At 36.6% G+C, this 22,452-nt stretch overlaps 1 protein-coding gene across 1 annotated transcript in view; it reads left to right on the top strand.

The window, feature by feature from the left end:
* Nucleotides 1–22,452, top strand: part of TLL1 (tolloid like 1) — a 70,124-nt gene that overhangs the window by 8,232 nt on the left and 39,440 nt on the right. Inside the window, exons 4-8 of the mRNA XM_066317622.1 lie at nt 359–476; nt 7,575–7,753; nt 9,580–9,685; nt 12,598–12,722; nt 19,176–19,291. Coding sequence (XP_066173719.1) covers nt 359–476; nt 7,575–7,753; nt 9,580–9,685; nt 12,598–12,722; nt 19,176–19,291 — 644 coding nt within the window. The remainder of the gene's footprint in view (nt 1–358; nt 477–7,574; nt 7,754–9,579; nt 9,686–12,597; nt 12,723–19,175; nt 19,292–22,452) is intronic.

Here is a 22,452-nt window from a genome sequence, read left to right as displayed (position 1 = left end):
GATAGTTTCATCTGGGAAATTGCTTAGTGAATGTTGTGCTGATGCAGGCACATAAGCAACACTCTATTTCTTCTGCTGTCTTCCTCTGGTGTAACGTAGTGGTGATCTTTATTGCAGGTTTTGTATTTACTGGGGTGTGTCAGGCAGTGTTAGCCCCCTTGCAGGCACATATGTTATGATGAACTGATGGCTGGAGTATCCCTTTGGCTGGAATCCTGCCATACATGGGACTACTGGGACACACAGGGCTTCACGATTCACTGACTGCTTCCAGGCCTATATTCCTGGTATTGGTTGTAAGAAGGAAGCTGGGGTTAGGGAAAATCCGTGGTTTCATGGGCTGCAATTGTTGCTGCAGGCACGCAGAGGGCCATGTTCAAGCAGGCCATGCGGCACTGGGAGAAGTACACCTGCGTCACCTTCATCGAGCGCAGCGACGAGGAGAGCTACATTGTCTTCACCTACAGACCCTGTGGGTAAGTGTGCGCCCGTGCCAACACAGTCCTGCTCCCAGCCTTTGGCCATGTCTGTCAGCTTTGCACTCATAAGGGAATATACACTTCACAGGAAAATTAATAGGTAACTACTGCTTTTAAACGGTGCATGTGTTCTGCCTGGCTTTTAAGTTCATTGAAACAGGTTTGTGTGGTAACTTTGTAAAGCTGCACATCTTTTGTCTATTTCTAGATAAAATCATCTTAATATATACACATATAGATATAAGACTTTTATTTTTTGCTTTCTGTCACACTTCCAATATTCATGTGTTGTTCTAAAAGTATTTCAGGTTTATCATTTGTTTGTTCTTAGCTTTCTCCATGTCACATTTACTGCTGAATTAAATATGGACATCTACCCCACATCCCTTTTCCAGCTAAATTGTTGTTGTAACTTTAAATCTCATATGGTTAGACTACCTTTGCCCAGATTTGTTTAATCACCAAGTTTATGGCCATTTTGTAAATTATTCTTCTGGATCACTGATGTGTAAAAGTGAACAGAACAGGTTTTATTGCTCATGAGTGCAGCCTTTCATTAATCACTGTGTCTCATCTTCAGATAGTACTGCTCACTAATGCCTCAGTCAGCTATTTTTGCTATTTATTCCACTCAGAATTCTGAATTTTATATAGTGGTGAGTGAAATTCCTGAGCGCACTATGTTCACTTCCCAAGAAGACCACATACTGCCTGTGGAAATTCTGTACTTCTGACAGTCATCTTCTGTTTGAGTTGTAGGCTCTGCAGTGAACAGCTGTCCATCCTACTGACTTCCTGATAATTGAGCTCTTTGCTTGTCTACTTTTGAATCATAATAGGATAGGGTAGTGAAAAACAGCTTGGGTACCTCCTTGCATTAGTGGAATGATCCTGAATGTATTTAATTTATAGCCTCTAAAATTACATGTAAAATTATCTGTTTAAAGCACCTATTGTATTCTTCTTAAGGTACAGGACAGCATAATAAAACCACTAGGGTACTTTTGAAAAGCATTGCCTTTGCCCCTAAAAGTCTCTGACCTGCATATCCTTGCAGCAGGGGAGCTTATTCTGTAGTTTCCTGTCATGTTCTTGTGCCACTGTAGATATGCTGTAGACCCCCCTTAGAAACAGTGCCAAATGAAATGGACTTCTGTTCTGAGCCAGCATGGTTGTTATTTTAGTTAATGCAACCTGTGAGATTTGAGTTGATGTTGTGGTCTATGAGGATTCACCCATTAAGTAAGATTGAGGGATACTGACACACAGGTGGAAGAAAAATGGAAAGCAGAGAATAATCCTGATGGTTCCCTTGCACTCACAGAGGCAGAAAGCAATTTTAACAGAAGAGCGTGAAAGATGTAAGTATTTTCAGGCACTTTAGAAAGAGATTTATGGAGGTATCTGCCAAATGTAAGTTCTACAATGTCAAAACACCCAAAGCCAAATGACAAAAAAAGGTCTCCGGCCAAGGAACTGTTCCTTAGGCTGCCTGATGTTTCATGAGTTCAAATCACTTCATGGGAAGGCTGGGTTATAACCAGCTTTAAGCAGAAGGTTGGAATATACTCAGTATCCACCTACAAAGTCTGTATTATTCTTTAACATTCATGTTGTTTTATTGAAGAGTACTTCACAAAATACAAATAATTTACCAAGGCTGTAACAAGTTTAAAATAAAACCAAAGAAGGGTGTGGCTATGAAAAATCCATCATTGATGGAATAATGCCAGGCCAAACAGAAAGGGCAATTGAATGATTTTTCTGGAGGTCCACAAGTTGTTTCAGGAAGATCCAGATAAATAGGGACATGAATTCTCTGGGCGAACAGGAACTCTGCGCTACCCACCAGCATCCAGTGCTGACGCAGGATTTTCCACGGAAAGAGCCCAGACTAAAGTGACACCAAACCAACTGCTAACACTTTTTTTCTGTTACATGGCCAGTCTCATTGGAACTAATCTTCAGTTCTTTCCCATGGCACCCTGCTGTGTTGGTTTGTTAGCACATTGTGTCAGTATTGTTTGTACTGCCATGGCAGCTAATGTTCACAGATGGCGGAGACTTTATTGTACTTAACACTGTTGAAATTAAAAGCTAAATGATAAACTCTGCCCCAAAGAGCACACAGTCAAAACATAGCACATTAAATGAAATGAAGTGGATAGTCATATATGTGGAAATTCAGGTGGCAGTATCTACAAAAGTCTCATATGACAGCATTAGCACACTAGCAAGTGAAGTGTTACTGAGCCTTTGTAAACAATAAGGATATTTTGGAGTGTAATGCATCACATCTTGAAACAGTTCATGGGAAGATCATCCCAGAAGGGCAGTGATTAAAAAAGCATATTTGAAATATAGCAGCTGGTTATAAGAGATACATGACTTTCTTAAAGTTGAGAGGTTCCATATCAGCAAGGAACAAGAGATAAGTTTTGGTTATCATAGACCCATAGGACTGCAAGGGATCTCAGAAAGATGTCTAATGTATTCTTAAGACAGAAACAGCTATTTTTATGTATTTGCTGATATATGCTTATCTAACTTGGTTCTAAAAACCTGCAGAAATTAGTATCTCACAGCCTTCTAGGAACTGTATTGCTTCAGCATCCTTAATATAAGAAATGTAGGAAGTGTGGGCAACATTTCTTGCCATAGCTAAATCAGGTATTTCCTATTGCAGTTAAAGGACATTAACTTTTTCCCCCTTGGCTGTGGAAAAGAAATTCCTTTTATTTTTTGAAGAAATCTATTATACAGTTTGATACTGTTATTAAGTCCCCCCTCCATTCTATATTCTTGTGGGATAGAAAGCACCTAATTCATTTAATCTGTTCTGGTAAATTTTTTTTCTAGACTTTTAATCACACTGCTCTTTGAGATTTTTTTCAGCTAGTCCATATCATTCTTGAAATTGATAGCCTCAAAACTAGGGCATGTTTGTCCAGGTGACTCATTACTTCTGAGTAATGCTGAGCCAGTGCAAGAGGTACTTCATATAACTTGTAGCCTCTCCTTCCTCTTAGGTACCTAAGTATGGTGCCTACCTGTTTCTCACCAGCTGCCGTGTTCTGCACATAGTTGGTTGGGATGTTATTCTGAATAAGAGCCAGAGCTCTTCCCACACCACAGACACCCCATTGTTGGTTCCAGTCTTTACCAGATTTTGCACATCTTAAGATTTCAAGTAATTCCATATTTCCCTTTCCAGATCTCTTGTATAATCTCTTAAAGTTGCTTGTCTTCCTGGCATTTAACAGTGTTTTCTCTGACTGCAAGTTTAAAAAGTGTCTACTCTGTCTTAACTTCATGTAAAATTCCAACCAGCTTCAAATTCCCCTTCGTATCAGACTTCTCTAGTTTGCTTAGGACTGGTTCAGAAAAATGTTAAAACCTTTATGGCCGGATCCCTCTCTCCCATGAGAATAATTCAAGCTGCTGAAATCGTAAACTATAATTATTTTTCATCATGTCTAGTTTATTTAACTGAGTTTGATAACTATTAGTTATTAAAATATGGTTTCATAATATAGCTCAACCACTGAGTACTTTGAAATTTTCTGATTCATGATAGTCCTTTGTGTCTATAAGCTGCAGATGTAAAAATAAGAATATATTCTTAAGAGACTAGTGTTTGTGATTCTACTATCAAGCAGTGTACTATGACATTAATATCAATTATAGCAAGTATTTATGCATCTAGTTGATTAAGGCAAATAAAACTCTAATTGGTAAGACTCAAAACCCTTTTGCTCACTACTGCTTCTCTATCCTTATGTTTCTTCCTATCAAATTGGAAGTGCAATAAACTCAGTCAGTATACTTCTCTGTATGCAAAGCCAAAAAAGGGTCAGCATATTGGGATGGTGTTTACTCACAGTGTGTTAATACTGAGTACAAGATCAAGCTTTTTTTGACATAGTAGGACAAAAAAGAAAGGAACAATTATTCATATTGTTTTGTTAGCTCAGCATGCCTTTGATCTCAATTTGTTCTCCATTATAAGACTTAAACAATTTTTATGACAAAATTCAGATGGCTTATTCCAATCGCTACTGTATCCTCCTCTAAGTATTTGACAGATCTGTCTGAGATACAGTAAAATCAAATCTTTCATATGCTTACCCAAACCTTGTAAAGTGAACAGATGAATAAATTTAACCTCTTTTGAATTTGGTAGTGTATTAAAAAGCCATTGCAGGCAAGTTCTTAAAGTTTGTGAAACAGTAAATTCATTGTCTGAGGTGCACCTTTGTGGAACACTTCAGCTAAAGAACATGTTATAAAAGGTGCTCAATCACTCTTATAAAATGAGCAGAAACCAGAGTTGTGCTAAATAATCTGTGCATGGGGGAGGGCTGACTCATGCTGTCAGGTGTTAAATAACCCTGGCAGCTGGCGCAGCTTGCCTGCTGGCTGTGGTGTGTCCTGCTGGAGGCGTGTGAGCAAGGCACAGGTTGCCACAGTCTGGAGCACGGTGTGCTGACACAAACGGTGAGGGGCAGTTCACATTAACCCACTGGGATAGGCAGTTCTTAGCTGAGCAATACTGATTGTAGCATTGGGATGGACATCTCCACTGATCAGATAAAGAGCCAGGAGACACTTCTGCCATCACAAGTCCTCTTAGAGCAGCAAATCACAACATAACCACAATTGTATCTTGATCCCTGACAAAAGGCAAATTCATCAAGCCAGGTCATAGCCAGTATCTCCTTTGTATAGATGGAGTTATGTCTGTGAATGACACAGGTGTTCTCACCAAGAAAAACTTTTTGCTTCCCGAATGAGATTTTGCTTGGAAATTTTGTGAACCTCTTCTTCATGCTTCGTGTAACATAAAGGTGATCATACACGATCCTGGTATGCTTATGAAATTCATTCACGTATTCATACAGTCGGTGCCGTAGTCAGCTGATATCATGGTCTACGATGATTTTTATATTGTCACATTTTCAAGGGTGAACGTTTTCAAGCTTTTTTTAAAAAAGGATAACATTGACTCTACATGAGCATGTTGTTCCATTCATTTCACTTTCTCTTTGTCATTTGTTTCTCTTTGCTCACCATCATTGACCAGCTAGACTGATTAAATGGAATTAGAGATTCATAAATAGTTACTGTCTCCAAATGCTGTCTGGTACAATAAAGATTAAAGAGATGAGCTTTAAAACCTCCCAGTTGGTTCAGTTTAAGGGGTGTGACAAGCATTCATACAGCACAGAGATCTTGATTTTTTTTGTCAAACACACCTGGGGTCAAACCCAATAACATTACAAATTAATTTACTTTATGGCTTTTTAAAATTTTTATTTTCCTTATTCTTTGCCTCAGTGTAATTGTTGAAGTAAATTGTTATAGCTTAATTGGATGTATCTGATGTGCTTGACAAGACATTTAACCTAACAAATCCTAATGACCCTCTGTAAGTGTGAATTGCTGCTGTTATTTTAAGACTTGGTGTTAATTCTATTTTCCTTGGCATGTAAAGAAACACTCAGTAAATTTCTTTATACTTTCTAGGGAGTATTTGAAATCTGTAAAGTAACCAATGTAAGGGAACTCTCACCCTCTGGCTGCTTACTTTTTAGGAGCAGGTTAGCGTGAAAAAATTAATTCCCAATATGTTGGGGTTTAGATGTACAGTGTTAGACAACCTAGAGGAATACTATGGAAGAAGATTTCAACTAATATTTAACTTCTGAAAAAAAGCAGTCTTTTTAAAATTTGTCAGATAAGTTGCCCTCAGTCATTAAACACATTTGAGAATGGTCAACCTTTCTTTTTCATTACTGTAAGCGTAAAATGTCAAATTATTTTGTCAGACACCTAAAAATCTATCTGATTTATGGAATACCACTAAAAGCTTTTAGAGGTGATCTGAAACACAACCTTTAGAAGTTAGACCCTCATTTGGTTCAAAAGAAGTAAGAAGGACAGGAAGAAAAATTTTAGTTAAATTCTTGTTTTATTATTTTGCCCTCATTATCAATAGTGTCAATAAAAGCAAAGCAGGAGACATCACAGAAGGTACTATTTAGAAAAATTTCTTTTTCAGTTTTCCCTTTATATCTGTTAATCTCCAAAGTATCACTGTGAAAAAACTATGTTGAATATCCAGAGAAATTTTTAGGTCACCAAATATGTCCTTTCTCACTGAAGCATGTAATGTATATCAAGTCAATAAAGTAGGCATGTTAAAACTATTGAAAACATGTTAAATAGTCTACAACTTTAGGTCTCAATAACCTATTGATTTGTTTGAAGCCATAAGTAATCATAAAGGTTCTTGAAGTCTGCATTGCAGTTTTTCTCTGTAGAGTTTCCACACAGTGGTGAACATGAAGACTCTGCAGAAGTGTTTAAACTGTTTTAAACAAAATGATTCTTTCTGCTTTTTTACAATTATATGTGCTTATCCTACCTTTATTCTCATCAATCTCTTGCTCTGCCATCATGGGTTGTATTAAGATCATAAAGGTTTTTAACTACAAATTAAATTCCAGGATTTAAACAAATGTGTTTGAATGTGTTGAGTCTCCAAGGTAATCTTGCAGGATTATAGGTGAATGGAAAACTAAATAGGTGAAAATTGGTTGCATGGTTGGGCTTGAAGGGTTGTAATAAATGGATTGGACTCAAGCTGTGACTGAAAGTGCAGTATCACAGGGGCTTGCCCTGCAACCCGTTGTTTTTAACATGTTTATCAATGACCCACAAAGAGATGATGGTGTGTGCTGTCATCAGAGAATAATTTGTTTTTATTCTTTTGCTGAAAACAAGTTCCTGTGTCATTCTATAGTTCTATAGAATGACTGAATAGATTGTCATGACAGTGAGAGTTCTGTTGATCTAATGGAACATCTTTTAAGACCTTGAATAATATCAAAAAAGCCCCATTCATGTCTGTTTTTGAATAATAAACTGTTCTTGTAGAAGATCTAGAGTCTGTGAGACCTCTGAATTTAATTTGTGCATTTTACTGCTGAATCTTTATGTACAATTTACTCAAGTTTTAACTGAATTTGCTATGTGGTTTATGTATGTGTATATGTATGAAAACTTTTATATGTGTTTGTGTTTTAATTACAGATGCTGTTCTTATGTGGGTCGAAGGGGAAATGGTCCTCAGGCTATATCTATTGGCAAGAACTGTGATAAATTTGGCATAGTTGTCCATGAGTTGGGTCATGTGATAGGTTTTTGGCATGAACATACGCGACCAGACCGTGATGACCATGTCACCATCATTAGAGAAAACATCCAACCTGGTGAGATATTCTGATAAGTGTTTTTGAAAAAACTAAAATCATGTGTTTGTTTTTGGTGTTTCCTTCATCTGCTCAACTCTATTGGACCTGAGTGCTGAATAGCTGAAATAGCATTTATGTCTGCTATTCTTCTTACCTGGACTGATCTCAAGTTGATTTACAAATAAAATACTGAAATTATAGAATATTTCCCAAGGTATGGCCAAGTAGCAAACCATTAAAACAGAGGGCCAGAAGTAGTAAAATAACAATCATACTCAAACCTTTGAAAGAAGCCACTGCTCTTAAGGCTCTTTAAAAGTCATGTTTCTGTGCTTGAGGAAAGGCATTTCTCTTGTAGGCTTTAGTGAATGCTATAAGTAGAAATATGTGTGTAGCTGCTCAAGAGGCTTCAACCTGGGAGGTAAGGTGAAGGACTTTGAATTTGTGACAGACAGGCACAGGTCCTGCAGTTTGCATGTTATTCACCACACTCTCTACAGAACATGCAGCTTTAGTCAGTGACCTTGGTGTTTTTGAGATAAAGCATCTGAGGAACTTGAGAACTTTAAACTGTGTCTGTCAGCTCTTTGCCACGCTGGCTGTTGTGCCCTTGCTTGTGTTGGGTTGGCAAGATGGGAGGGAAGTAGGCACATTTCATTTGCACTGTTCCTAAATGTGTATAGTCTTTGCAACACGCTGATCTTGACTTTGAGGAATTCTATGCTCAAAAAGGGTCAAATCAGAAATTGTCCAATGATAGCTTGGAGTATTTTTCTGTTTCTTTAGAAAATATTTAAAAATATATTTGAGATACAATGAATCTTTGCCACTTCATTTAGGACTTGGAGGGAGACTGGCAACTGATACACATTCTCTTAAGTCTCCAAAGTCCTGAAGGGACTGTTTGAGCCTTCTTTCTTGTCTCACTGTATTATTGACTTGTGCAGATGCCATAAGAGCTCTTCCCCTTTTCTTTTACTATGATGATAAAATCAGCTGGAGTGCCATCCTCAGCCACCTGCTCTCCCTTTCAGTTGTCTTTCTGGTTTCTGACTGAGACTTCTTGTGGTGTGGCATGAGCTTTGAGGATCACTAAATGGGATGAGGAAGCCATGACCACTGACACATTTGGGTTTTATATCATGCAGCTTATGTTAGTTAAAATGTTAATGTTACTGCAGGGTTTTTTTTTGCAAGACTCCAATGAGAATATGAAGTTGGAGTAAGGGGTGCTTTGTATTGCTAATGTACTGATTAGGTCAAAAAACTTAGGGAACAGAATTATGAACCAAATATAATTATTTTTCTCCTGTTCTGCTCTTGTTAATTTGCAACAACTGGATCTTGAAAATGTGACTTTGTAGTGCCTGCATTACATGAAGCTTCAGAGAGCAGCCTTTGTTGAAGCAAAATCTCCAGTAGTTAGTGCTGATTTGGTATCCAGTTAGACTCTTAGTATCCAGTATTAGTAGCTAATGAGTGAGGATTATTCTTCTGGAGCTTGCTGTAAAAATAATTTCTTTCAGGAATTAAGAATCAAACCAGAAATTTGTATGGACTGTACATGAAGCACATCATGATGTGTGGGGCCTTTGTGTGTTAGTTGTATGAGACTAGTCTTTCTAAATCCAAATATACAAGTTTGATGTGTGTTTCAGAAGATGTCTGTCTGCTCTGTCAGTTAAGAGGGCACAATGATGTCACACACTTCCTCCCAAATGGCAAAAATTTATGAATGTCAGTGAGTAATTAGGTTAGGATCTTTGTTGGTTTTCTTATTCTGTTTGGTTTTTATCTTTACAGAAAAAGATATTAAAGAATCTGTAATTATAAATAATTTCTAGGTCAGGAGTATAACTTCTTGAAGATGGAGCCTGGAGAGGTGAACTCCCTTGGGGAACCATATGACTTTGACAGCATTATGCACTATGCCAGGAACACCTTCTCAAGGTTGGAGTCTCAGGTTATACCTTTTGACTTTTCATTCTATTCCTATCTGTGTATGCTAAGAACTATGCTTTTTGAAGTACTTTGAAATCCCTTAAAATGTCCCTTGCAATATAGTATTCCTAGAGCAGTCAAAGCACAGCTTGTTTAAGTCAAAATAATTTAATTATATTTGAGAATGCATTTCTTTTCTGTTCAGTTTCAAAGTAGCCTTTTGATCCTGCTTCAGGTCTTTGCATTTTCAGAGAAGATAAACTGGAAACAATTTTATATGATACTCACTTTCTTTTTGTGTCCACAAAAATTTGAATTTAGAAAAATCAAATGAGTGAAATGGTAGCAATGCTATGTGTAACATGATCTGTTCTCTAAAAGACATATAAATATCCTTTGATGTGTAGTTTCATAACTATGGATTATGAAAGTAGAGCACAGGTTATTTGGACATGTACCACACAAGTCACAACCTTTGCTAAGGACTGCAGTCAAGCATTTATAACAGAGGCTGCAGACCCCTCTCTGTTATTTGTACAGATTGTTACTGTCATCAAAACCTTAAAATAAGGACACCTGCTGGTTTTGCTCTATCCTGTTGCAAGCTGATCCATTCTTAGCTCCTTAGTAACTCATTGGGGTTCTCTCTGAAAGAATGCAGGGTTGTGGGGAGCTGTACCATGAGCTGGTCCCATAGGTCAACCCTACTCTGGAGAAAAAGTGAAGGAGGCATTCACCCTGTCTCCTATTATATTTCAACAGCTAGTTATTCTCTAAAAATACCTGAGTAATGTAAAATAAAACGCCCAGCAAAAAGTTTTAGTTTGGAATGTTACATGCTTGGGTGGCTGGGGTTTTTTTTTTTTGTTTTGTGATTTTTGTTTTGTTTTGGTTTTTATTAGTTGGTCAGTTTTTTTTAATCTATTTTTCCAATTCATGCATTTTAAGGCAAAAATACTAGATAATCTGACACTTTGAAATGAACTGAGGGCCACTAACTAAAACCTCATTAGTCTTTGAAAAAGTATTTGGCTTATTCTCTCAATATAAATTATATAATTAAATAAAAATCTAACCAAAGGCTGTGTTACTCAGCATACACATAATTCACCTCTGGAAGAGCATGGGAATGAGCCACATGAGGTAGCTATTAGTCACATTGCTTAATCCAGTTACACATACCATTACCTTAAGGAAGAGATTATAAGAACCTGTATGAAATAGAGTAATTGAACAAGACAGAACACCCCCCCCCCCCCTCCCCCCCCAAGTCCTAGGGCAATGACAACATCAATGTAATTTGATTTGTTGGCCCTGATCTCACCACTTTCCAAGCTGGCAAAAACTGATAGTGCCATGAGTAGGCATGCCCTGCCCCAAGGTATAAGGGGTTGTTACTTCATACTGCCTAAAAACAGCCAGCAAACCCCTGAGGTCAGGTATTGATTTGCACTAATTCATCCTGCAAGCATGAGTCATGCACAGTGAGGCGTACTGCCAGCTGTTTGTTAGACTTTGCTCACCCAGATAAGTGGTAGGAATCACAAAACATCATAAAGTTCCATTTGTACACAACAATTTTGTTCATGCTGTATTAAAATTTACAGTATGTTCCTTTGTTAAATTGCTAAGGCATTCAAGAGAGGATTGTTTTCAAAGTATGAAAAGCATCAGTTTGATGTTGTGCTGAAATTCAGTAGAAAATAGAATTATAATCTATAGATGCATTTGCTTTCTAAAGAATAATGTGCCTTAGTTCTAGAAACTGATTAATGCCATATGTAGCTTATTTCACTGTTTAGGGTAACATCCTGAGATGATTCTGTGTTTACAAAATTTCTAGTAATGACTCACAAAAATCTAACTGAATAAAGAGAGCAGTGTGTATCTGCAATACTCAAAATGGTTCATTTATTATAATTTAAAAACCAATATGTGTTCATAAATGGTATTCCTAACTACAAAGATCCTTTCTGTTCATTAATCTTTGGATCTGCGTTACGTCTGAAAGTACTGGTTTTACTTTTCAGTGAAAGCTCTACAGGTATACAAGTGACTATAAAAAAAAATAAGTAAAAAGAGTCTATAGAAACATATTTTTCTGCTATCTTCTATTCTCTGGGATTTGAGGGCTTTTAAATTTTGCAACATGACAATAGAATGTAGTTTTCTGTCTTACTTTATTAAAAGTTCTTGAGACTACCAAAATGTTTTAGATCTGGGAAATTTTGAATAAACTCCACATTTGGAACAAGTCTACTTCTCTATGATGCCTTGTCACTTAAGGTTAATGTCACTAAAATCACATATGGTAAGTTGATGCATTTTATTGTGAGGCAAGTAAAGGCTGGCAAGTAAGCATTTTTGTTTTGAAAGTGTCAGCAGCTAGAGTGGAGTTAAAGGTCTCTCAACACTTGACAGAATGATGATTAGCAAATGTGTTTGACTTTACCTGCTCTCACATGTAAGTCAGACTATAGGATTTCTCATAAAAACTTCCTTAGAAATAGGAGATTTGTGATTAAGAATTCTGTGCTAGAGATTAAACTATGTATTTTTATGCAGTTTTATGGGATTTTTTTTTTTCAGTATAGCAATAGCCTAACAGCAGTGTCTTTTCCCTGTGTTGTCCTATTAGTAGTAAGAGATCTTCCTCTTGTTTAGCAGAAATATAAAAGCTGATAAGTTAATTGATGTACTGAGTGAAGATTCTTTTTTGTTAACTTTGTATAAATTTTGCCAACCTGAGGAGTTTTATGCCATGTTGTCTGCATTTAAAGTTCTGTATTTTACCCTCTTATTTATGCCAAATGTAAAAGCTAGATTTACAAAACAGGTATACATTAATGGAACTCAGACAGTTTTGTGACAGAAACCTGATAGTGGTTTTTGGGGTCTATTTTTATTTTTATTTTTTTTAGGGGCATGTTTCTGGATACCATTCTCCCTTCCCGTGATGACAATGGTATACGACCTGCCATTGGCCAACGTACCCGCCTAAGTAAAGGAGATATTGCACAGGCAAGAAAGCTGTATAGATGTCCAGGTATTGCACCACAAACAAACAAAAACCACATACTAGCAACTGTTTGACTTGTTGTTCAAGAAGAATGATAAACCTTTTGAGTCAGCTGCTCAGTGTTCTCTTTGTGTATTGGCAACTGAAACAGGCTGCTCAGGAATCAAAGCAAAAAAATCTTATGGATAAGGTCACTGGAATGCAAAGTGCCAAAGGACAGATGAACTGTATGAAACAACATGACGTTTCAATCTGCTTTTCTTAGCTGTTCAACAACTAGAAAAAGCTGCTTAATATCATTCTGGTTTGCATACTGGCTGGAGTCCTTTATTCCAATCCAAGTTGAGTGCAGAAGGAGCAAAATACATTATTGCACTTGGCTGTGAACCCATTATTTTTTTAAAAAATTGTCAAAAAAAGAAGCGAGGACAACTAAATTGTAAACTCTTGTGCAGATGAGATGGTTAGGTCTTACTACAAAATTTCTACAGTTTTAACAGATACACTTACAATTTTAATATTTTCTGCCTAATTCTGACACCCTATAACTTGAATGCATATTAGTTTTTAATTTCAAAATAGTGTGGTAGAGTTGTCTGTCTTGGAGACAATGACAAACCTGGAGTAACCCAGAGTCACTCTGTGGTTCATGTTGATCTCTAGTGCTCTTTCTTCCCTAAGGGCTGCTAGAATGGTAGAAATTGCAAAGGAAAAGGTTTTAATTTCCTTCCTCTAGTTACTGCTGATATCACTCTTAACCTTTGGTGTCAACCAAAGAAGTTCAGAAGTGCCATCTCTGTCAGAATTTATCAGCAAGATCCTTGTGAGAGGCTAGATATCCCAGCTCTGTGCCACATGGGCTTACATCCATACTGCTCCTCATGGGAATTAATGATGTCTCAGGAACTTTTCAAATTAGATATATTGCCACTTTTAACCAATTGTTCAATACAAAAGGACTAAATAAATGGATTAGTATTAAAGTAATGGAGTTGCTTCAAATCTGTATCACCAGCAACAGGATTTACTGAAGATCTGAGGATTCTGATGTGCATTTGGTGGGCACTGTACAGCTGAAATACACTTTTCCTTTGTGCTGAAAGTACAAAGTCATAGTCTTGTATATACTGAATACACAGAGCTTCTGGGCCTGCCAGAGCATAAACCACTTAAACACCTTTTCTTTAACAGCAATTCCTTTGAGAACAATTCTTGCTCATTCCTTTGGTACAAAATGTACTTAAAAAATTACAAGCTTGGCAGCATTATTTCTAATGAGAGCATACGAAGAGCAAAAATTTCATAAACACAAAGAGTACATATATATTTTGATAAAAGACAAATTTTGGAGGAAAAAAATATAAAAGTAGAACTCCTGTGCAAGTAGGTAGTATCCTATGATCGCATTGACTTAAGAAAGAAAAAAAAGGAAAGAAATTATAAACTAGTCTGCTTGTTATGTATATATTGTTCTAATATGCACTTTCAGAACTGTAAAAGATGCAATGTACATTTTGAGCTAATGTTCAAAGAGTTGATCAGAGAAAATATAATTTTCATGTCCGTCATGAAAAATTACTGAGAGTTGTAAGTTCTTTCAATGTCACGTACGTCTTGTTGAAAGTTTGTTTCACAGTATTGTAAAACCACTGTGGAAGTTCAGTAACAGTGTGCATTTGAAAAGTAAAATATTTTTTGGAGCACCAGTGAACAGAGGTCACATGAATTATAAAAATGAACGGTGATTGAAGGATTGTGCTCCTTTTCTGGCACCCAGTTTTGCAAACTTTGGGATAAAACGCATTGGCTTTCCAGCCTTACTTAGATGAGCCATAAAAGAAAGTGAGTTTTAAGAGAGAGAAAAAGGCAGAAGTTTTTTCTACAAACGGTAAATAGCATAATATTTAAAATGTTATTTTTTCAGTGGATAATTTTAATAGGAGTTGCATTGCTGAACAACACAACCCAGACTGAATCCAATAAAGAAAGAAAATCTCTGAAATTTTCACAGTACTTTTCTTCTAACAAGTTTTCCATCAAATACTGAAACGGAAAATTCAGACAGACATACAAAGCTTTTGGTTTTATGTAAAGAATCAAGTGATCATTGTAGTATATAGCAATGAAATCCCTGATACTGTGTTGGTTTTTAAAGTATGTTTTATTTCCTATTTCAGAGGAAAGATACCAATCATGATGCCTGCATATGATAAAACAGCAGTGAATAATTCAATTCTCAGTTAATAGCTGCATTGTTTCATGTGTTCATTGTCCTTAGATGCAATACAATGAAAATGCAGAAAACAATTACTTAATCAGCATTTTCCAGAGACCCACACTTCATGATAAAGGACTTTACAGTATTGTGCATGTTTTGTTTGGAGTTCTAATTAATTCTGAAAACAGTTGCTGGTCCAAGTCTTTTTCTGGGGCCCATGAACATGAGGTTGAGCTCAGGGTTACTGGAAAATACAGGTGATCCTCACAGCAGGGAAGCAGCTGAGCCTTCTGGGGTGTTTTAGCTAGCCAGGACATTCAGGGTCAATGTTCAGGAAGGGGCTTACTGACCAAGAAAGAGTTTTGAGACTGGTGAAGCCAAAGAGTGAGATTTGATAACCTGCCTTTCAGCAGCAGGGTAAGTGCCAGGTCTCTAAAATGAAGCAACAGCAATATTGGTTTGTTTATAACTTTTCCTTAGGATTTTGTAAAAGCAAATTGTAATTGCTGTTAGGGATCTGTTACATTTTAAAACTGAATTATATTGTTATGTGATCGAATAGTAGGGGGAAAGAAAACAACTAAGTTGAAGTCCTTCTTCTGCCAATCTGATTTTGAATTTTGAGTGTCTTGGTATTTGAGAATAAAACTTGAACTTCAAGTTCAAAACAGTGGTTTTCAGACAGCCTGATTGAATGATAAAATGTGTTTTGTTCTAGCTCCTAAAATTTCAACACAGGTCTGCCTCTATAGTTTTATATAGAAATTGTAGTTAACATTTATATGTGGATTTTTAGGAGCAGAAGAATAAGAAAGGCAAGTGATGGAGAAACATACTCGTATGCCAAAAGAGAGAACAAAAAATAAGTGGGTAGAGTGGGACTGCAATAGATAGGAAAGGAGTCTCAGACTGGTGGGAGAAATCTGTTTGGAGGAAGATAAGATGGATGGATGAAGTTCAGCAAATTTACAAATTTCCTGGGTCAGTGACTGTGTGTAGAAAAGAGCAAATGAAGGCTGAAGCCTGTCTCTTTTTTGTGGTGTTCTCACTGTTCCTCTGGATTAACTTGATGCCATCTCTGTTAGAATTAAATGTTCACCTTCAAAAGTCAGCCTTTGTTTGCTGCAGGAGGAGAATTGGGGCTTTCAGATTATGACAGTTTCCCTATACCTGTAAAGCGGAATCAAGTCAATAGTATGACCCTGAGTTGTAGTAAACAGATGTAAGATTTTGATTAAAAAAGAACATGATCAGTATTGGGTATTTTTAGGCAGCTTTATATGGCATATTTGTATAGTTGTAGAGTCGTGTCTAAATGTTAAAGAACTTAAAGAAAAAGGGTAAACTCAAATTAGCCATAAATGATAGTATGCGTTTGCTGGTGCTAGGTAAAAAGGAATGAGGCTTGGTTCCTTAAGTGTCCTGGGGGAATCTGGGCTTCATCACTTGCAGATTTCATACTAATCCTTGATGGGACTTGACCATGTGTGTAGGCCAGCCCAGAGAGGTTTCACACACAGGCCGTGTAATTAAATGCTGCTGCAGAGTACACTAGTGGGAATTGCTTTGTATGAGCACATAATCTACCTGCTGCCTGCATCCATGGCTAATCTTTACAAGGAGAAGCAAAAATAGTTTCTCTCCTAACTATGGAAAGTCTTATTCAGTGTCTAACCTTCTCAAGCTGTAAAACAGAGGAGAGTGGCTTTTATGGCTACAGTATGTGTGTGGGGAAAGCTAAAGTGGCATTTCTGCAAGTGGTCTAGCCTAGTAAAATTGATATAAGGCATGACATCTGAAAGGGGGGGGGAAAGCATCAGAGAAAACCTTTGCAAATGTTAATGATTAACAAAGATATAAAAATGTATAAATGCTTTATAAAGCAGAGTCATATAAGATTGAAGCCGTAATTGATCTCTTCTGACTTGAAATATACTAAAATAAGTATGAAATAAAATTTAAGTAAATGCCAGTTATCATTAATTTTGCTTCCACATTTCTCTCCCAAAGTGGATTCTATTACTAGTGGACCATTATACAGTAAAAAAAAAAAATATTTATAATGTTTTGTTTTATAAGCCTAGTCGTGAATACTGCAGTTGCTACAGTCCAAATACAAATAAAACTTTTACATTCTCTAATGATAGAATTTTACCTGGTTCCCATTGCCAAAAAATGTGCTTCTCAACAAGAACTTCCCAAATATCACCCTGTCCACTCAGCTTTGGAAGCCAGCCTAGACTTCAGATCCCATAGAAAATTAATTCAACTATTGATTGGTATAAGCTGTTCCTGTTATAGTTTCCCTGAGTAATCAATAATTTAGAATTAAATGATAAATATGGCAAAGCACATAAAGCCCAAGTGCATTTTATAGGTTCTGATTGTGTTAATTCTTAGTAGAAGCTGTTTGCTTACAAGTTTTCTTATGCTTCTGTTAAATTTAGAAATATTTCTGAAAATAATTTTAGTCTGATGGAAAGCTCCCAGGAATTTAATAAGGATATAAGGTAAATTTTCATATTAAACGGCTTTATTCTGTAATTCCTGGGGGAAAGAAAAAGTTCAATGACTCCTTTTGCAACTTAAAAGCCATTGTTTTAGGTCTATACACATCTGTATATGGAGCATGGAATGTTCCAGCATAGTCCTAATGAAACCATGCATGAGAGGAAGAATAAGAGAGGGCTCTAAAAGGGATGAGAGGAGTACTTAGACTCTTGTGGATGCCTCGTCTTTAGGCCCTACTGTACTCTACTCCAACAATTTCACTGTTGGCTTTTTCTGAAGTCTTTACTTATGGACTCTAAGCTATGGCACAGTTCACCAGCTCTGGGGAAGCCCAGTACAGGGGACTGCAGTACAGGACTCTGCAACTTAAATGACTTTGCATTCGTTGTTGTGTAAAAAATAAGCTGTGGTAATGACAGATATAACCTTTTCACTGAAAAGGCTTTGTGAAGAAATGTCATTTGCAATTTTTTAAAAGTAAAACCACATTTTTTAAATGAAGAGATGAAAATATTTTTTCTTGTTTCATTACTAAAGGACACAGTGGTGGCTTTAGCCACTGCACTTATTGAGGCCCATGCCAGACTTTACTTTCTCTCCTCATCATGATGACTATTTGAGTGTCAAAGAGCATATTTAATCCTTTGAATGTAATTTACACCTTGCTATAACAGCATAGTTTTCTGACCACATCTTAGATGCATTTTAATGAAACAGCCTTTACAGCTGTTGTCTGTCTTTGTCATAAGCAATCCTTTGTCTTCTTTTATTTAGGGATTTTCCAGAACATTTGTAATTCATTGATATTTTGATGATACAGTTGTTCACCTGCTGCCAATGGTAGCCCTGTAATCTGAAAGTGCTGATTACACTGTTAGTCATGAGATAATATCAAATTCATATCTTGTACCACACCTGCAAAATCAGTGGATAAAAAAGTTTGATTAACGTCAAAAAGGATGACTGTCTAAGGTGCAACACCCTGCCTAAATCAGTTTTAATGGTGGAGAGTGGCAGTAACTTCCCATGTTATATTTTAGTGTGCAGATGGTTTATTAGCCAGCATCCACCAGCATCTAGCAGCATGATTGACAGGTGAGAGAAGGGCGCTAAAAGCTTCAACAATAAAGAATAGAAAAGCCTTTGGTATTTTAAGAGTTTACATTTGCTTTGCTTTTATTAGTCGTATCTTTACAAATCAGTCTTGCTGAGATACTTTGTCGAATATAGGACTTAGTTTTCTATACCAATGTAAATGAGTTTAGGTCAGATCAGTTTTTCGTGTGGATAAAGGACTAAATTAGATGAAACCACTGAGAAAATTTCAGTGTGATGCAAGTCATGTTGTGCTAGCATTTGTTTTAATTCTTAAAGGATGTCTAACCTTTTTTTTTTTAATTACCAAAGGAGTTCTAGTATGATATTGCAATTGATTGACAATAACGATATTTTTGAGACTGCCATAATTTTGGTTGTGTCAGCAGACAACACACAAGTGAAATAAGGTTTTATGGAATTCAAGATACAGGATGGATCTTGGAATTTTATTAATGGAATAAAAACATCCTGCATAAAATGGAATGAATGTCAGATTGGCTTAAAATCATGACTTTGAATAAATTGTAGCTGGTCTATTTTCCATTCTGCATGTGCAGTGAGTTAAATGTATTCTGAGTAGATATTGGAAAGAGGAATTTTTCTCCGTTAGGTACATTAAATTTTATATTTTTACTGTAATTTGTTTATTTCAGCCTGTGGAGAAACACTGCAGGAATCTACAGGCAACTTTTCTTCTCCTGGATTTCCAAATGGTTATCCTTCCTACACACACTGCATATGGAGAATCTCTGTGACCCCAGGAGAGAAGGTATTTTAATGTTCTTTTAGCTAGACACAGATACTATTTTTAAACTAAAATGCTATGATTATTTAGCTTTTTGTTAAAGTTTAAAAGATGCATATTAATTGAAAATAAAAATTGTTATAAACTGTATCATAAAAAATGGGACCATGGACTATGTACTGTTGACTTTACTTTGATCTGTGGCATTAGAACTGCATAATCAATTCAGTGGGTGTCCATGTGAAATAAAGGCACGATTTCAATCTGCTGTATGAACTCCCTTTAAAACTGGCGCTCAGTTCAATTTATGGCTTAATGTAAAAGTAGAAGATGTGATCCAGGCTCCTGAATGGTCCATTTTTCAGCATGGGCTCAGACAAGCTGACTGAGCTGTGTGGGGCTGGTAGCTGGGCTGTAACTGAGGAAGTTCTTAGCGTGTTTAATAAGATGTTTCTAAAATGAAGCAGTAATAACATTAATAAAGAAAGTGTCATTGTGGGTGTTCCCTGGAATTGGTTCTAGTACATATAGTTTTACTTTCTGATCAGTTTTGTGGGGAAAAAATGGGCTTGGTGAGAGCAATTTGGAGAGAGAAGTATGCCATCCTGGTGAAAGCAAAGCCTGTCCTTCCTGTGTACTCTTTGAAAATATGCTAGCTAAATCTTATTTTAAATTATTGGCTCGAATATCAGGCTGCTTCAAAACAAATAAGGATAGAAGGAGTGATAAAAAAGCTTCAGTTGAGACACAATATGCAGGAGAAAGGATGTAAGTGTCCTTATATGAAGCAGTGGCTGATATCAAGCAGTCAAATATTGAAGAATAAAATACAGAATCCAAAGACTGACATATAGTATCTAACAGATTCAGTACTGGCAAGTTCCAATAGGAAGACATAGCACTTGCCCCCAGTTATTTCAGTCATTTGTCTTAGAAGTCTCCCACTATGTATGAATTGGAGATTACTTTCTCCTGATTGTATTACTTTGTTCCACGTTTCTTTCAGGGCAGGGTCCTAATACACACCAAGAATATATACTCTTGATGTTTTAATAGATCATGAGGAGCTGTAAGGACATTTGCTACTGTGAGGAATGAAAGCAAAGTCATTTGGAGAGTGTTTGCCCTCCTCTGGGCAATAGCCAGAGACAGGAGGAAAACTAAACACTCTCTGCTGGGAGGAAAAGGATGGCTAAGCAGATTGTCAGGGAAAATAAATGAAGAGATGAATAAGCAAATGTTTGTGCAAAGGATGAAAGTTACAGTAGATAGTAAATTTATGTCCCCATTATTTTGTGTTCTGTTTTAGACATCACTGTGATAACATAAAAACAGCTTAGGGGGTTTTTCCATTAAAAAAATTATTTTAAAAAGTGTGTTCATCTAAAATTGTTTGCTCTTGAAAAAAATACTAATATGTGAGTTAATGTTGATGCTCAAGTATTTATAGCATACTCCAACTTTGTGTAAGCCTATCTATAGACACCAGCATGATATAAATGTATTTATAATATAATAAAAGGAAAATCTTTAGTTTGTAACCACCACTGAAGCTGTATTATACTGGACAAGATCTTAATGAGAGAAAGCCCCTGTGATGGAGTCAGCAACTGAGGACTGGCTCCTTTCCCAATTTACCTGCTCCCCCAAATGGGGAAAAGAATAAGCAGAGTTTTCTAGCTGATATTTTACATGACAAGTCATGCCCATAGGGCACTGTTATTTCCTTCAACTGTCTAGTCTCCATATAGTTCAGCAAGAATAAAGTAAATTATATTGTTACTGGTGGCAAAAAGTCTGTTTTGTCCATACCATTCCCATGAGATAGTGGCTATCTTGTGATAAGGAACCCTATTTGCAGCTGTGGGGTCTAAATCGTAACTAATGCATATATCATGATACCTTGGCTGAGCATTATACTTGATCCCAATTTTTCTCAGTAAATGGTGGTAATGCATTCATATACTGAAGGGAAAATGAAAATATATTTAAATTTTTGTTCCTTTGCTGCCTCGGCCCTGATAAATCTCAGGAATATTGTGTGGGGATTAGAGTACGTGTAAGTGCATCATGTAATGTTCTGAAAGGTCAATGAGCACTTTAGTCACCTAAAAATAAACTGAAAAGGCTTTGCCTAACTTTTCTCTATTTTTTTATTGAGATTTAGCATTCTGCTGTGTGAGCATAGTTTGGACAGCTTCTATCCAGGCTTCTTTCCACAAGTGAGGACTCTTCTGATCTTTGATGCCCAGAAATTTAATGAAGGCTGAGACTGCAGTGGCATGCACTAGTTGTAGAATTCCCTTTATTTACAAGGCATCATAAATTGCCAAGCCAACTTAAAATATGTGTATTCCTAGTCGTAAAACAAGGTAGTCCATTCACCTTTTACTTTTGAGTCTTAAGACAGCATGGTAAACTGTAGCCATAAAAGCTGTATTCAGTAGATCTATACACAGAGAAGTCTCAGAGGGAGGATGGTGTTATTAATGCTGTATGCCCCCAGCCAGGGTGAATCCTGCCTTCTGGTGTGCAGAAATTCTATTTTGGCATAGGCAGAGTTGCAACTGTGCCAGTGTTTTATTTGAATCTGCCTTTTTGAATAGGTTGCACTATTCGATTTTCCTTAAGGCTTTACATGAAAGATAAAATAAGTGACAGATATAGGTAAAAAATTATTTTACTGATATAGGTAAAAAATGCCACCTGCAGAAACCTCCGTTCATATTACTGGTAGTTGTTGTATATTTTGTGTTTTTTTATCTCAGGCAGTAGAAGGTATGATATATTCTTTTGGAAGCTGCAGTAGCACAATTGAAATGCCGTGTAATCAATAATTCTTTAATTGTGCTGACAAATACCCATTGATTGTTTTATTGTTTTTCCTGGGAAGCCTCTCAGCCATTCTGTCCCCTTGAACAAGCTCTGCCTTGTCTGTATCTCTGTTTAACACTTTGCAGAATAGCACATCAGAATCTTAAATATATTTAACTTGTTTGGTTCATGACCAGAAATCATGCTGTGACAGACTGGGGGTTCTGCTGATGTACAGCTAATGAATTCTGGTCAGTTTTAAGAAGTTGCTGTATCATCAAATACCTTGGCATGTCAGAGTGAGAAAAGGCTGTGAAGGTTATTTCATGTAGTTTCAAAAGCAGGGGCCATTGAGGAGGCTCATTAAATTT

This window comes from Sylvia atricapilla, chromosome 4 (assembly GCF_009819655.1).
Source record: "Sylvia atricapilla isolate bSylAtr1 chromosome 4, bSylAtr1.pri, whole genome shotgun sequence".
Lineage (NCBI taxonomy): Eukaryota > Metazoa > Chordata > Aves > Passeriformes > Sylviidae > Sylvia > Sylvia atricapilla.
This window is presented reverse-complemented; position numbering and strand designations above follow the sequence as displayed.